This window comes from Vicugna pacos, chromosome 5, assembly GCF_048564905.1.
Source record: "Vicugna pacos chromosome 5, VicPac4, whole genome shotgun sequence".
NCBI lineage: Eukaryota > Metazoa > Chordata > Mammalia > Artiodactyla > Camelidae > Vicugna > Vicugna pacos.
Window position 1 is genome coordinate 85186058 of NC_132991.1, and position 17175 is coordinate 85203232.

Here is a 17175-nt window from a genome sequence, read left to right on the forward strand (position 1 = left end):
TTTTCATTAGAGACATTAGCACACATCAACACAACGTCAATAAAATTGAACGAGATGATGTATGGCTCTGTAATCCCATGCTACTGCTTCTGTGATCTCAGATACTTTAGAAGATCACAAACATTTCTATCTTTCTGTCGCAACCAGGACAGATTTACAAAGGATAATCCTCAGTAGACTGTATCTGTGGAACCGCAGGGATTCAGCTTCTACAAAGTTAACTTCCCGAGGGACACGGGGAATGTTCCAACCGTTAATCGGATTTTTCTCTCAGTTTACTTTCCTTTAGCATAATATCCCCCTGGGTTGAATCCAAATCAACTGAGCTTCTATTGGGTGCTCGGCATCATGCATTTGCCATGGCTGCTTTTTGGTTATTACGTTTTTTCCCCCCTCAAGACTCAGGAAATTAACTTATTTGCTTCCCTTCTCTGCAGGTAGTGATGATACAAGTGATAGCTACTGGGAACTTGTAAAGCTGATGGCTTCAAAATATTTGAGCAAAGGGATAAAGGGTTATAACCAGTAGTGTAATAACTCAGCTATGTCTCAGTTAAATATATATACATATATTCCCTGGCTTGCAAGTCCTAAGTATCATTTGATTGACCACTGAGTGGAGGTGACTGGTATGCACAGATAAAACCAGGAGAGTTTTTGGTTTGGGGAACCTGCAGAAATGCGGACATACAGCTTTATTTAGGTTGTTTTCCTAAATAAAACTAGTCTTTCAGTACTCCTAAAAAAAAATCTGTATTTTCTTACTCCCCTCTTGAACCTATTATGATTTTGATGTATATATATTTTTTAACATCTTCATATTTATTCTCTTGCAACTCATTGTAGTTATCACGTTTCCAGTTGTGGTTTTCTCATGTCTATAGCTTCCTGCTTCTTTTCTATTTAGAGTAGACCTTTTAGGATGGGTTTAGTGTTGCTGGATTCTTTCAGTTTTTGCTTGTCTGTGAAATTCTTTATCTCTACTTCTGCTCTAAAGGATAGGCTTGCCGATAGAGTATCCTAGGTTGCAGCTTTTTCTTATTCAGGACTGACTGTATCTTGCCACTCCCTTCTGGTTAGCAGTGTTTGTGTAGAGAAATCAGTTGAAAGCCTTATGAGGATTTTCATATAACTGACTCTTTGTTTTTCTCTTGCTGCCTTTAGAATCATTTGTTTATCTTTGGCTGTGGCCATCTTAATTGTAATATGTCTTTGTGTAGGTCTGTTTGGGTTCTTCTTGTTTGGGACCCTCTGTGCTTCCTGTACTTGGATATGTTTCCTTCTTTAGGTTTGGAAAGTTTTCAGTCATGATTTCTTCAAATACTTTTTCAATCCCCTTTTCTCTTTCGTCTTCTTCTAGGACCTCTATTATGTGTTAAGTTGGCATGCTTTATATTACCCCATAGGTCCCTTTTATTGCTTTCATTGGTTGTTCCTTGCTTTTTTGTCTACTATTCTGATTGGATGACTTCTGTTATTCTGTCTTCTAAGTCACTTATTCATTCCTCTGCATTATCTAGTCTGCCTTGACTGCCTTTAGCTCAGCTCTTATCTCAGCCATTGAGTTTTCTGTTTCTAATTGGCTCCTCTTTGTAGTTTCTATTTCCTTTCACAGTATTCTCTGTCTCTATTCATAGTCCCTCTTGTTTCCTTCAGTGCTTTCATCATTCCCCTTTTAAAGTCATGATCTAGTATACTGTTGAGGTCTATCTCATTGTTCATTCTTTCAGGGGACTTCTTTTAATTGGGAGTAGTTCCTCTGCTTCTTCATTTTACTTATGTTTCTCTGGCTCTATGGATTTAGGGGTATTAGTTATCTTCTTTGGTCTTGAAGGGCTGTTTTATTTTTTATTTGTTTGTTTATTTGAAGTGGGAGTGTTCCCGTGTGGACTGTGTGCATCTAACAGTTTTGCTGAGAAGGCTGTTCTTAGTATGGATGGTTGCCACATCTTTCCTATGTGTTGGCTGTTATCCCTTTGACTGGGGGTGTGGTCGGTGGTGTGTTGATCAGAACTTGCCCTGACTGTTGCTGAGCGGGACCTCCTTTTTCGTTCTGTGTTTGTCAGAGCCTTGACAGGGGCCAGTCTGCTCCCCTGTTGCTGGAATAGAAGCTTCTAGACCTGTTTCTGAGCTGTGATGTGTGAGGCAGGGCTGGAGCACTTCAGCTGGAAAGAAGAGTCATTGAGTGTACCTCCAAAGGAGATGTCCACTGGGAAGTGCCCTCTGTGGTGTTGTCTGTCACTTGTTATGTGGGCTTACAAAGTACTCTTTGTCCCTGCCTTAGAGTGGAAATATCGGCCACTGGCTCTGGTGTCCCCCCAGGTTTTGGGCCCCAGGAGCCACCAGTGCAGAATTGCCAACATCAGATGCTAGGACCCACCTTGGTGAATGTGCAGTCACGCAGCTGAACCTGTGGCAAGCCACAAGGTCAACACTGACCCCAAGTCCCGCCTCTGCATATGGTATCATATGGTGTGCTAGCCTGTTGTAAATACTTGTACTAGCTCCTGCCATGTGCCAGAACTCTGCTCACTGCCTGTTTGTCCCAGAGGTGCAGATCCACAAAGGATCCAGAGAGAGCAAATCCATCCTCTCTGCCTGGGGCTGTAAATAAATCTCAGTCCCGCCTCTGAAGTTGCAGGGCCACTGGGTGTGAATTCAGCTTTCAGTCCAGCCTCCATGCAGCAGTGCTGATTATGACCAAGCCCCACCTCTCTTCTCATGAGAACACACCAACAGTAGAGCCAAACAGAGACAGGGGTTATGGCACGGCTGCATTGTGCCCCTCTCATCCATGCACACCAGCCGTGTTGCTTTTTTATGAGGGTTCCAGGCTCTTCTATTCCACATACACCCCCAGCCAGAGTTCACACCACCCTCCAGTCCCCTGAGGCTGTGTCTGTGCAGTGGGCCCCACTCTCTCCCCAGGCTCCTCATGGATCTCCAGCAGCCAATCCCAGCCTTTTCCTGCCAGCTAGGGCTGGGGATCTTAGAGACCCTCCTTATCAGTTTATCTTAATTCTGTCTGCCAAGTGGCTACCACTTTCTCCTGCAGGCCTTGGAAGCTCTGCATCTGTCCCTGTGGACCTCCTGGTGGGTTTTGTGAGAATCCTACTGTATTTTGAAGTCAGAGACAATCTTCCAGAGTTCAGTAGGTGTTCTGTGTGATTCAGTGGGTTTGTAGATGTAATTCTTGGTGTATTTGTGGGAGAGGGTGAGCTGTGAGTCTCTCTACTCTGCTATCTTGGCCTAAGTTTTGTATCAAAAAGGGAAGTTCATTTTTTCAGAAAATGATTGTTATACCTCTGAATTTCATGGTCAAGGATAATGCTTACAAAGCCATCAGAACTTAAATGTTTTATACATCACAGGATCTAACTTTTGAGTTTTGCCTGCCCTGTATGTCTTCATTTCTGCCTTTGATCTTTCCTTAGTACAAGAGAACTGAAAGAGGACCATTTTCTTTTTCTTTTTCATTATAGTTTATTACAAGATACTGAATATAGTTCCCTGTGCTATACAGTAGGACCTTGTTGTTTATCTATTTTATATGTAGTAGTTTGTATCTGCCAATCCCAAACTCCTAATTTATCCCTCCCCCACCATTCCTCTTTGGTAACCATAACTTATTTTTCTGTCTGTGAGTCTGTTTCTATTTTGTAAATAAGTTCATTTGTATCACATTTTAGATTCCACATCTAAGTGATATCACATGATCTTTGTTTTTCTCTGTCTGACTTACTTAGTATGATAATCTCTAGGTCCACCCATATTGCTGCAAATAGCATTATTTCATTATTTTTTATGGCTTAATAGTATTTTCTTGTGTATATACCACATCTTCTTTATCCATTCATCTGTCAATGGACATTTAGGTTGCTTCTGTGTCTTGGCTATTGTAAATGGTGCTGCTATGAACATTGGGGTGCACACATCTTTTTGAATTAGAGTTTTCTCCTGATATATACCTGGGAGTGGGACTGCTATGGTAATCATGTGGTAACTCTATTTTTAGTTTTTAAACAAACCTCTATACTGTTTTAGATAGTGTCTGCACCAAACTACATTCCTGCCAGCAGCATAGGAAGATTACCTTTTCTCCATACTATTTTCAGCATTTATTTTTTGTAGATGTCCATTCTGTCTGGTGTGAGATGATATGTTATTGTACTTAATAATTAGTGATACTGAGCATCTTTTCATGTGCTGGTCATGTACTTGGCCATCTGTATGTCTTCTTTGGAGAAATGTCTGCTTAGATCCTCTGCTCATATTTTTTTTTGAGTTTTTTGTTGTTGCTGTTATTGAATTGAAATGAGATGTTTGTATATTTTGGAAATTAAGCCTTTGTTGTTTGCATCATTTGCAAATATTTTTTCCCAGCCCATAGGTTGTCTTTTTGTTTTGTTTATGGTTTCCTTTGCTGTGCAAAAGCTTATAAGTTTAATTAGGTCCCATTTGTTTATTTTTGCTTTTATTTCTATTACCTTGAAGATTTCCCTAAGAAAACATTGCTACAATTTATGTCAGATAATGTTTTGCTTATATAGGAGATTTATGGTATCCTGTCTTATATTTAAGTCTTTAAGCCATTTTGAGTTTATTTTTGTGTATAGAGTGAGGAAGTGTTCTGATGACTTCGTTGATTTACCTGCAGCTGTCCAACTTTCCCAACACCACTTGTTGAAGGGACTGTCTTTTCTCCATTGTATGTTCTTGCCTTCTTTGTTGAAGAGTAATTGACTATAAGTGTGTGGATTTATTTCTGGACTCTCTATTCTGTTCCACTGATCCATGTGTCGGTTTTTGTGCCAATTCCATGCTGTTTTGATTATGGTAGCTCTGTAGTGTTGTGTCAAATCTGGGAGGTTTATGCCTCCAGCATTTTGAAAGAGGACCATTTTAATTCCTTAGTCAGTTTTTCTGTCTTTCCTTTTTAGCAGGTAAAATATTTAACCTGCCTCAACTTCTACATGTGGGTAATAATGAATATTCCTCATTGACTCCTCTCTCATCCACACCTTCATTTCCTTTACCACTGTTACTAGCCTTCACAGGCCTCAACATGCCTCTCCATTCAAATAATGCCTAAGGAAATGGCACATTATAGGACCATTCATGGCTCTTTAGGATCTTTAGGGAGCATACTAGATCCTGAATGCTGACTCTAAGAATGTCATAAGTCTATTGTTCACTAAATAGTGAGCAGATGTTTGCCAAGAACCTGTGATGTTCTAGTTACTTTACACAGGTTTAGCAAAGACCGAGGCAAACAGGGAAACACTGATCTCATGGACATTGTACTCAAGTGGGGAAAATGCCTACAGAGGTGCTTAGAAACTTACATAATAAACCAACTGAGAAACAAACAAGAGAAATATCCAATGTGATAAGTACTGATTGGATGGTCATGGAAGATTTCTCTGAAGAAGTGACTTTTATGCTGAGATCACAGTGTCAGGAAGCCAGCCAGCCATGTGTAGTTCAGGGATATGAAACAGAAAATAAAGCTGGATGATAAAGAAGCAAAAACAGATTTTATTTAGGCCTATTGCAATAGGAGAAAAGAAAACTCAGTGTGAACTCCTCTGAATTCTGAATACACTATAGAAAAGTGAAAATTTATAGTCAGGAAGCAAGGTGGGAGTTGGTGGATGGAAAATTACTCAGAGGAGACATCAGGGGTAAAGGGAGGTGTGTTTCTGGCTAAACTGACTTAATATGATTCTTGCAGACAGGCCAGGGTGATCAGAACTCACTGGGAAGATGGTGGAGGATGGAGAATCCAATCAGAGATCAGGAGTGATCAGATACTAAGGGTGGGGGCTTGGTAAAACTGACTTTGGCAGGGTTATTACAAAAACTGGTTTTACAAGGAAGTGCATAGATAGGTCCAGAGGAAAGTTCAGAAGCCTGACTGCTGTTTTATCAAGAGGAGAGTTCTTGTCCCTTATGGAACCTCGCATTTTAGGATATTGCCCAACTGAGGTCATCCCTGCAAGGCAGTCCCTCTCCTGGGTGGAAACATTTCCTCCAGTTCTTTTGTCCAGTCCTTCTAGATCTGTGCAGGGTACGGAACGGCAGGTGGAATCTGAGAGGGTGCAGTCGTGTAGCCAAGGAAATGCCCAAAATCCAGCCACCACTTCTGTTCTTTACAAGTGGGCTCTGTGTAAAGGGCTTCCCAAGACAAGTGCAGGAGGAGACTGGGAAACAAGATACTGCCCTGAGATGAAGATATCAAACTAGAGATTTGTGATAAACATTATCAATACAGGGTTGCTTCCTTCCTGGACAGATTCCCATGAAATGATGTTACTGTGGTGAATTTGGCCTGGTACAGTACCAGCCTTTAATCTAGAAACTCGGAAAATCCATCATTAAGTGTCTAGAATAACCAAAACGTCATAGTAGCCAAGCTCAAAAGAGATGGTTCCATGTCTCTCTTCGGGCAGCTGTAACTAAATAAAAGAGACTGGGTAACCTGTAAACAACGGGAATTCTTTTTCCCTGTTCAGGAGGCTGGAAGTCCATGATCGGGGTGCCAGGATGATCAGATTCCAAGCTGCAGACTGCTGACCTCTCCAGCATTTTCACATGGCAGAGGGGCTAGGGAGCTCTAAGGGGTCTGCTTCATAACAGCATTAATCCCATTCATGAGGGCTCCACACTCATGAATCTCCTAATACCATGACATTGGGTGTTAAGATTCCACCACGTGGGGACACAAAAATTCAGGCCATCGCAGTGAGTGAAACCAGAATTCCACCTTGCTGGTTTCTAATGTGAAATATGCACATAATGTTTTGGAAATCGCCCTTATTAAAGAAGTCTTTTGATGAAGCTGAAGCTAGAGAAGGAAGGACTTATAAGAATCATATGTGTAGGGGCTTTAGGTTCTATTAGCATGTTGGGTCCATCCTTACAACAGGGATGTCACAGAGGACCAGGTCCCCTGGGCACCACCTTTTTGCTCTGTGAGCATCCTTCTGTCCTTCCTTTACATGTGTTAATACCTCCACTCTGATTTCAGTCCAGTGTTTGTGACCAGAAAGGATGTAATCTCTTTCTGTATCATTTCTCTGAATCATCATGTGTCGATTTTCTAGTACTCAGAAGTCAATCTTACTTCTTTAATTCCTCTATTCTGGAAGGATGCTTTATGTTTCCTTAGGGTACACACTGTATCTTAGTTCTATGAAAATAACAATAGCATTTTCTATGAGATATCCACACACACAGGAAATTAATTTTGGAATTTTTTTTTCAGTTCTCTATTGATGTGCAATAAACCAGCCCAAAATGTTATGGTTTAAACCAGCAACAGTTTATTACTTCTTATTATTCTGTGAGTTGAGTTGGCTTATATAGGTGGTTCCTCTACTCTCTGTGATGTTGGGGGGGTGGGTCTCTCATTTAACTGGGTGCAGCTGGCCGTGGGGATGGGTTGGAAATTCCGACAAGGCTTCACTCATATGCCTGGGATGTCTTTCTCCTCCACATGCTCTCTTCATTTAATTAGGCTGAGTTTCTTCATAGCGTGCTGATCTAAGAGGTTTTACATGGCAATTGGCTTTTGAGATGGAGGAAGTGAAAGCTGTCATTTCTCTTAAGTCCAAGACTCAGAATATCACATTCTGTTGGTCACCGTAAGTCACAGAGCCTGCCCTGATTTGAGGAGAGAGACATAGACTAGCATTGATAGGTGGATAGGATACATGGTGAGAAGGAATTAATGGTGGCTGTCTTCCAAGACTGTCTATCACAACTTGCCTTCTAGTTGCAATATTTCCAACAGGCACATACTGCCCAAAAGTTTCATTGCCTTACACTGTCAGCTTGAAATCCAGGATTCCATCATCTAAATCATGCCCACGTGCTCTCAAGTTCCTTGGGAGCAATTCCTCATAATCAAAGGTCTTTGAACTAAAAAGTACAACTCATCTGCCCTACCAAATGTGACACAGACTGACAGGTCTGGAGCAGAAGAACTGCAGTGTGCAGTTCAAAACAGTGGGGGCTGGAGGGAGGGGAGGCACATAAACACCACTGTTTCATTGCCATTCGCAAGTCCAGTTGCATACATGTGGCCAGTTCTCCCTATTCTGGGACAGATAATATTTATTCATTAGGGCCCAGTTCTGCTCCCTAGTTCTCATTCTCTGTGGCTCTTAGTCTCTGAGCTTTGAAATCTGCCCCCTGAGTCATCTTTTCTTGCTCATAAGAAATAGCCTATATCTAGCTCAAGGCAAGACTCAGTTCCACTCAACTTTAAGACCAACCTGTGGACACAGCTGGATGTCTTACCTTGTTTGTTTCCATCCACACTCTGATCTGAGTTCTCTGTTTTCACTGTTGACAGTTGCAGGACAGTATTACAACACATGCACTGCAATTCCAAATCTGATCCTTTTTGCACGTTACCACACCTTCCTGGTCCTACTGTAAATGGACCAAGGGTATCTGCAACTTCCATCCCTTTACAAAGACCTTAATTAAAAAAAAAATAAAATGAGAAAGGAACAATTTTGTGGATAGTATTATGGGACTTGTGACTCTGAAAATAAAAATAGTCCTCAAACCCCTGGAATTGTGAGTTGTGAAAAGAGAGTTACTATGAGCAGAATTCTGCTGAAAGTGGGAAATATGTTTCTCACCTTCCAGAATCAGCCAGTTCAGTATCATGTAGTGTGGCCATTACTTCTGTTCACTGGACTCTCGTTGCCCAGTTTGCATCACCTATTTAAATATACCTCTATAATCAGAGATACAAAGTTATGCTCCTACCATCATAGCATGAGCCGAGAAGACTTTTAAAATGATACTTTATGCCATATACAAAATAATTAATTACAGAGCTTTCCTTTGCTTTAAAATTTTTTATAAGATTGAATTGACATGATGAGATTTTCTTAAAGTAACTGATAAAGAATTTATATTTCTTCATCAGTAATATTAGAGTTTGGGTTGGATAATCTCTAAGAGCCTTTCAAATTCTGGGATTCTGTGGGCCAAAGAGACTTTCCATCAGGAGAGATACTGACCTGTGTTGTCTCTTTTTTCACTTCTTGGGTCAGGAACGTGCACAGATACTGAAGCCTGGTTTTACATCACGTTTTTTTTTTAACAAGGAAAAAAAAATATTTCAGAAGGATGGCTTGACAAGGAACATGGTAAATTTCCAAAATTAACTGTGAAAGACAGATCATCTGGGCATGACTGAAAGCCATGCATAACCTTTGTGCTCAGATACTTCATTTCAAAAATGTCACTCTGCTTATTCAATGCCACTGTCATTATACTATTTTAAGCATTAAAATTTGTGTTCTGGAGCTGAGCAGGAATTATTGCTTCTATCTTTGGACTTATTAGAAATAATTTAAAATTCATTCAAGAGCCATAAAAGTCACCTTTTTATTGTAGTTGAATTTGGTTAAATGTTGAAATTTGCAATGCAATTTTTATTATCTTTTATTAGCAGTATTTCAGCATCTATGTATGTCGACCAAGGCTATTTTAAAGCACCTTCTAAAGAAATAACTTTCAAAACATGAATTTTTCCTTAATTTTTAATTTCCTAGAGTGATGTTAAAGTAGACTAAATGATGAGACAATGTTGCTAAAAATTTCAGACATTTTTCTTATTGGGGTAAACAAACAACCAAACAAAGCATATATGACAGTTGAAACTAAATTTCATTACTCCATGAATTATTCACTCAATATGTGGAATAAGGTGAAATCAGATGATAAATGGTAAATGCAGAGAAAAATCGGTTTAGAGATGGAATTGCTCCCTCCTCTGACTTTCTAATGACAGCCATGAAATTGCAAGGGGGCAACAGAACGAGAAGCAGACATTGCCTGGAATAAAAGCCGCCCAGTATTGACGGGATGAATCTGTTTATCCATCCCAATTGTGTGTAATTTACTTAACACTTTACTCTGTAAATAATCCTCAATGCTCTCATTTCAAATGTAGATTAATACAAAAGAAGAGGAGCAGGAAACAAAATGTGTCGGAATCACATGACTCTGCCTGCATTAGGTTCTTTTCATCACCCAGGGAAGGGGAGAGGGAAGAAGCTTGCCCAGGTAATGAAGGAATCCCTGGGCAGTGCTGGCTGGAGAACTGCCTCCAGTGGCGGGCAGTAGGACATGCACAACCTCGTGGAGCAGGGAGTTTACATGCCCAAGCAAACGACAATAGAAAACAAAAGCTACCCAGATAATGGGTCTAGGTAGGTAGCATGGCATGTGCCTCGGCACATATCACAGATTGGAGGGTCAGATCAAGGAGAACCAGAATAAGAGGTGGTGTGGAGGAAGGGTGCTCCTGGGTGGATCCCTGGGATCAGCATCCTTGTATTCAGCTGTAATGTGCCCTCTATGATGTGGCTTCAGGGCGTGAGGAGGTACCAGGCAGGGGCAGGTGCAAATTACTTTTAAAAGACTGGAAAAGAGTTGTAGTAATTCTTAAAGTAACCAAGCTAATTAATGTATTGCAATGCCAGAGGACTCAGCTATATAGGGTCTTTACATAGGGATCAATAAATAGACTGTTGTTTGAGTCATCTCAAGTTGCCATAACAAAATTCCATAGACTGGGTGGCTTAAACACCGGATATTTATTTTCTCATAGTTCTTGAGGCCAGAAGTCCGAGATCAAGATGGCAGTGTAGTCAGTTTCTGGTGAGAATTCTCTTCCTGGCTGGCAGGTGGCAACCTTCTCTCTGTCTTCACACGGTGAATGAGATAACCAGGATGCTCTCTGGTGGCTCTTCTTGTAGGGGCACTAATCTCCTCCATCACGATGTCCCTATCCTCATGACCTCATTACCTTATGACCTAATTATCTCCTCAAAGCTCCACCTCCAAATACCATCACGTTGGGGGTTAAGGTTTCAACATATGAAGTTAAGGAGGGGCACAGGTCAGTCCATAGCAACTGCCAATTATGCTTACCTCAGAATCGCCGAAAGAGTCACATATTATATTTAATTCCTCTCATCAGACAGTATCTCCACTAGGATTGGCATTGAAGCTGTCCTCATGGGACAAATGGATTGTCTGAGTTCCTTCACAACGAATAATTGTTCTGTCTTAATTCTAACTATGTTGTGTTCTAGACTAGAACCTTTTGCTTTCTTCCATCACTTCATGCATATGACGGATCTTTATTTTATTTCATTTTTTTTCCTGTTTCTTTGGACAAACAAAGTGTCATTTGCCCCTATTTTGAGTGCAACCCAAGCATTGGTCTTGCTCATTCCAGAAGCCACCTTCTAATCTAGGTAGGAAGTGGGATGTTGGCTCCAGGGGTTTGCTGAGGCAGCTGGTCTCTCCCAGCTCTACCACTGACCTCGCACTTTCTGGGAATCCTGGGCCCTGATCTTCCCTCAGTGCAGGGCTGTGAACTAGGCTTGGGCCCCGTCGACGCTTGTGTCCTGTCTGTGCTGTTATTTCTCCCCGTAAAACCACCCAAGTCTGTGGTGCAGTATTAGACTTTAGTGAAGAAGCCATGAATTATAATTTAGGAGGCAGAAAAATGAAAATCTCTTTCTAAGCATGATTATTCCCATATAAGGAAGCTATGCATCTCATGCACACCCGTCAATTCCTAGCTTTCGGTTAATCCTCCATTTACAGAACACCTTGCTACTTCCCACTCCGTTCAATTCCCAGAACTCAAAAACCAGGGGCAGATATTCCGAGAGGGTGAGTTACTGAGCCTAGGTGACATGCCAAGGTGGGGGATGGGGAAAAGAGGTTCAGAAGAGCAATCTGGGTGGACTTTTGTTCTCCTAAGTCCTGGCTCTTTCACAGTCCCTCTAGTTCCCAATCTTATTCATTCATTTGTGGTTTTTATTTGGGTACAGATTTTTGTACATAACCAGATGACTGATTTAAATCCTATGAAAATTAACATGCCTGGTAGATTTCAAAACCAGTAAAATGTAGGAACAGTAGGAGATACAGAGAGGAGCTACTGCCTAAAGAATTATCTGGGTAGTTTTCACCCCATTATGTCCCTCAGCTTTTCCCTTTTGATACTAACAGGCTGTACTGCTGTCCCGCCCCCTTGGAAAATGACATCCAGTTTTTCCTATTAGAAGTTAAAGAAAAAGTCCACATACATTAAGAAACTTCCCTTCAAAAAGCTGTTTGATCGTAGTGAGTGAAGTCATCGTCATGGGCAGAACAGAGCCAAATATGTGAAAGCAGGATTGACCTAGAAAAGTGAGAGATACAGCCATTGTTAAAATATTTGATGTGTTCCCTTTCTTTGAAGGCATGATTGCTGTGTAGGGCAGACTCTAACTAATCTTAAAGCACTGGCTTCTCCTAGAGTAAGTTTTAGAAAAGCTCTTATGTCATGTTGTATTAGTTGAAAAAAAAAAAAAAAAGCTCATTTTGAGTGTTTCCTGACTTGTGCCTTGAGATCTTCCTTCCCTTTAAAGCTGCAAATGATAGAGAAGCTGGGTATTTTCTTATAGCTTTGCACCTATAAGCTATACCGTCAACTTACATTATATGCTACCGTTTGCCACAAGCAATGACATTCTGCCACATTGCATAAAAATGATAGTCATTGTAACAATCTATCAACACAATGAGATAACGTGATAATAATAAGATTCCAGTACCTTCCCTGCATGCTAAACAATTGGTTTCAGTCACAGACACATTGCCAGCCTGCTCCACCCTACTGCATGGTGTCAGAAGTTTATGTTCCATTACAAGCGTTTATACTTGTACCTGTCATGAGTTTCCAGAAGTTATTCTTGAAGCTTACACAGCATTCTCTGGATTATTCTCTTATAAAACTCTCCAGGGGGTTCTAATGTGTTAGAGCAACACATTTAATAAATCCTTCCCAGACAGCATTTGGGATATCATGAGAGATCTTATGAACAAAAACAGACAAATACTCCACCATCAACAATACCTGGAGATCTGGAGATTAACTTGTCTAGCCTCATAAGATGTTCACATCAGTTTCCCCCGAAGTATCAGACCCATCTGAACCAAGACGAGATTAAGTCTAGCCGACTGGAACATTTTTATCCTAAATGAAAGCAAGATGTGATCACTTGTGATAGCCACATCATTGAAAGGGCTCAATCCCCATGGCATTTTTGTAACCATTTGTGCTAACAGAAACTCTAGTTTTTTTTTTTTTTTCCTTAAGTTTCTGTGTTGCTTAATTCTTGAAGGTTTTCTTGTTTGTTTGTTTTTTAAATGTGTCATTGTTTTTATCCAATTTGTTTCATCTGAAAGTTTCTACTTAGAACTTCTAACGCAGGGATGAATTGTTCTGGTCTTAATGCATTTATCAGTGTTGGCTTATTAATATTTGAAGATAAATATTACTCCTGGTCTCACACAATGTTTTTCTGAATACAGAGATGTTTGACTTTGCTTGGAGTTTTAGTCTATGCCTCCTGCTAGAAATGTAGTTTGGCATCATTAACCCAGGGGCAGTCCTTTTGGAAAGCTTTCCTATTGTCGTTTTTATTCTACCTTTTCTTCTTCTTTTAGTGACAACCAAACCAAGACCCCACAGCGATGAATATTCAAAGAAGATTCCTCCTCCCAAACCGAAAAGAAACCCGAACACTCAGCTCAGCACATCGTTTGACGAGACGTATATCAAAAAGCACGGGCCCCGGAGGACGTCGCTCCCGCGGGACTCCTCCCTCTCCCAGGTCGGCAGCCCCGCGGGGGACCCCGAGGAGGAGGAGCCCGTGTACATTGAGATGGTGGGGAACATTCTCAGAGACTTCAGGAAGGACGATGACGACCAGAGTGAGGCCGTCTACGAGGAAATGAAATACCCCATTTTTGACGATTTAGGCCAAGACTCAAAATGTGACCTCGACCATCACAGCTGTTCTTCGCAGTGTGCTACTCCCACGGTGCCTGACTTGGACTTCGCCAAGGCCTCAGTGCCATGCACTCCCAAGGGTTTGCTCTGTGACATCCCCCCGCCCTTCCCCAACCTGCTTTCCCATCGCCCCCCGCTGCTGGTCTTCCCCCCGGCTCCTGTGCAGTGCTCCCCCAACTCCGACGAGTCTCCGCTCACCCCGCTGGAGGTCACAAAGCTTCCCGTGCTGGAGAACGTGTCTTACATGAAGCAGCAGGCCGGGGCATCTCCATCCGCCTTGCCGTCCCACGCCTCCGGCCACCCTAAACCGGAGAAAGACCAGGCCGGAGCCCTGGGACCGGGTCCTGCCGCCTCCGTGCTCTCCTCGTCCCCTCCGCCGCCTTCCACTCTGTACCGAACGCAGTCTCCCCACGGCTACCCCAAAAGTCACTCCGCCTCCCCCTCACCTGTCAGCATGGGGCGGTCGCTGACCCCGCTCAGCCTCAAAAGGCCTCCGCCCTACGACGCCGTGCATTCGGGCAGCCTCTCCAGGAGCTCTCCATCAGTGCCTCATTCGACCCCCAGACCGGTGTCGCAAGATGGGAGCAAGATGGTCAATGCTTCGGTGAATACCTACGGGTCGGCTCCGAGCGGCTCCCGGTCCAGAACACCCACGAGTCCTTTGGAGGAACTAACCAGCCTCTTTACCTCGGGACGCAGCCTGCTGAGGAAGTCGTCGTCCAGCGGCCGCCGTTCTAAAGAGCCCGCAGAGAGTAAGTGCCCAGGTCGTGTGTGACTTAGGAATGCAATGCGGCCCACAGTGCCCAGATCGTGTGTGACTTAGGGATGCAGTGAGGCCCGTAGTATGGGAGCCTTAGTCCTTTTGGTTGAAATCTCAAGATGCGTGATTGTACTTTTGCTATAGCTAAAGGAAATAGTACATTGCGGAAAGAACTGAAAGTGACAGTCTGCACAACATAACACACCCAATTAAAGAGAGGAATCGTTTTTTAAAACAAAGCAGAAGATCTAAATTCTTAAATGACTCTGGAAAGTCTAACAAAGAAAACAGATCACTATAAAAATTTTAGGTACATATTTCGATTTGAGGTAAAATTATACATTCAAACATGGAATTGGTACATGTTAAAATTATGCTTATCTGATATTAAAAGTCTGCATGAGCAAATCTGTATTAGAAAACCTTTGATGGAAAGAAAGCCATTCTAATAGCTGTTACTTTTTTAAAAAAAACAAGGAATGATTCTCTCCGCATATCTCACGTTGTTACATTCTCACCTTCCTGCTAAGCTAGAGAAGGCTCACTGTTTCTCTTTTAAAACTCTTGGTAATTAGCATCTTATTCCTTTGGTACTCTTGCTAGATCCATCAATATGTAAATTACAGGAAGATCCTAAGTGATAAATAGGTGGTGAACTTTATAGTCACCACTGAATTTCAAAGATCGAGGAATGTCTCTATCTGCATGGCTAATCCTTTTGTGAGTCCCACATAACTGCATAATGACATTGTAAAGTCAAAACAGATCCCAGTTTTCTCCATGTTCATTTCATTAAATTGCACTGCTTTCCCTTATTTAAAAATGCCTTAGGGCAGCTTAGCTGAAATGAATCACTCACATCTCAAACGATCCCACCATAGGATTTTATTTATCTACTCATACAGTTACACTGAGGATCTTCCTTAAAGGAAAAGAAGCCTTCAGCAAGTCTGATGAAGATGATGATGACACCCCTTAGATAATTAATATTCAATGGTGGTTATAAACCACTTATCTCCTCTTTTTCCCCTTTAACTAGAGAGATTTCTGAAAGCATTAACTACCTAAGTAATCCCCTCTTAAGAAAATTTTATGTACCTGACTGAAAGGGAAAAATTTCTCATATTTTAGACATATCTGGAATTAATACATACATGCATACATTAAATTATTTTTAAAAATGAATTAAAATTAGGAACGACTTATTTCTAGAGTGGATGGTTCTCAGCTGGGTTGATTTTGCCCCCAGGGACATTTAGCCGTATCTGGAGACATTTTTGGTTGTCACAACTGCCAATGTTACTGGCATCAAGTGGATGGAGACCAGGGATGCTGTGTTGACAGTCTACAATGCACAGGACAACCTGCTACAAATTTTTTTTTTTAATGAAAAGAAATTAAGAAAAAAAAAGGTTTATCTTACCCACAATGTCAGTAGTGTCAAGTTTGGGAAACTCTGATCTAGATAATTTGTTAAAATTTTAAATTTCTTCCAGATGATTGGTTTAGTTGAAACACAGATCAAGCAAGGTTTTTGGAGTAAATTGAAGAAAAAAATTAAAGGAAAAGAATTTGCTCTCCAAATACGTAATGGATAGTATGGAATTAGTAGACATTCCATCCTAGAATTGATGGAATTAGCCAGTATTTTCTCTACCTATCAGTTGCTTTGGAGGATTCTTAAAAGCTCCAGCTGGAAGCTATACCAATTAGCTAGAAAAAGTATATGTAAAAAAAAGTGATTAACTAATGAAGTTATTTCAAGAAAAATCCATCTGTTAGAATCAGTCTATGTGCTACATGTCACAGACTTCTCCATTCGACTCCAAAATGAGCTTTGTGTGCTTCTAAAACCAAGCTTATACATGGAGAAGTGATCCAGGCTCTTTATAGCTTTTAGGGATCTGAGGATTAAATTCCTTTCCATATGCTGTTAACCATGTATCAGCTCTTTAGAGAAAGGTCATGCCCTGAGTTACATGAATTTCAATATTTTACTTTGCACAAACAGATGGGAGGAAAAATGCACATAGTATCAATGAATAACCCAGTTCTATTTACTTTTGACTCTGGGAGAAAATAGAAAAACACTATCTGATGTTAACAAAATCATAGGGGCTCTGAGACTCTTTCTGTAATCCAAAAAGTAGATCCAAAATTGTTGACAATTGAGAGTTAACCTTCAATTACTGCTGCAGCACACTCAGTGACACAGCTGTCACCTTCACTCTTGACAGGATTTGTAGACACCTGCTGATAACAAATGGACAGAATAAGTGATATGAAATAGTAGAACATTCATCACCCCTGCATCACACGTGGCATTTTTTTACATTTCAGAAATAAAAGTAAGGCTGGTGTTTCTATGTTCCATACCGCTTTAGCTTTACTGGAAATGCCAATTTTGGTAATTTTCCGGTATTCAGTTCAAGGCGAGTATAATCTTTCTGCTTTTATTTAAAAATCCATGTCAAATACAACTTATGCCTTCAACTATTGTGTTGAAATCTATAAAAGATACATCTAATTT

General features: G+C 41.1%; 1 protein-coding gene across 1 annotated transcript in view; it reads left to right on the top strand.

Annotated features, from left to right (window-relative positions):
* The window catches only part of NYAP2 (neuronal tyrosine-phosphorylated phosphoinositide-3-kinase adaptor 2), a 233418-nt gene that overhangs the window by 125503 nt on the left and 90740 nt on the right, over positions 1-17175 (top strand). Inside the window, exon 3 of the mRNA XM_031677940.2 lies at positions 13540-14637. Within this exon, the coding sequence (XP_031533800.2) occupies positions 13540-14637 (1098 nt within the window). The remainder of the gene's footprint in view (positions 1-13539; positions 14638-17175) is intronic.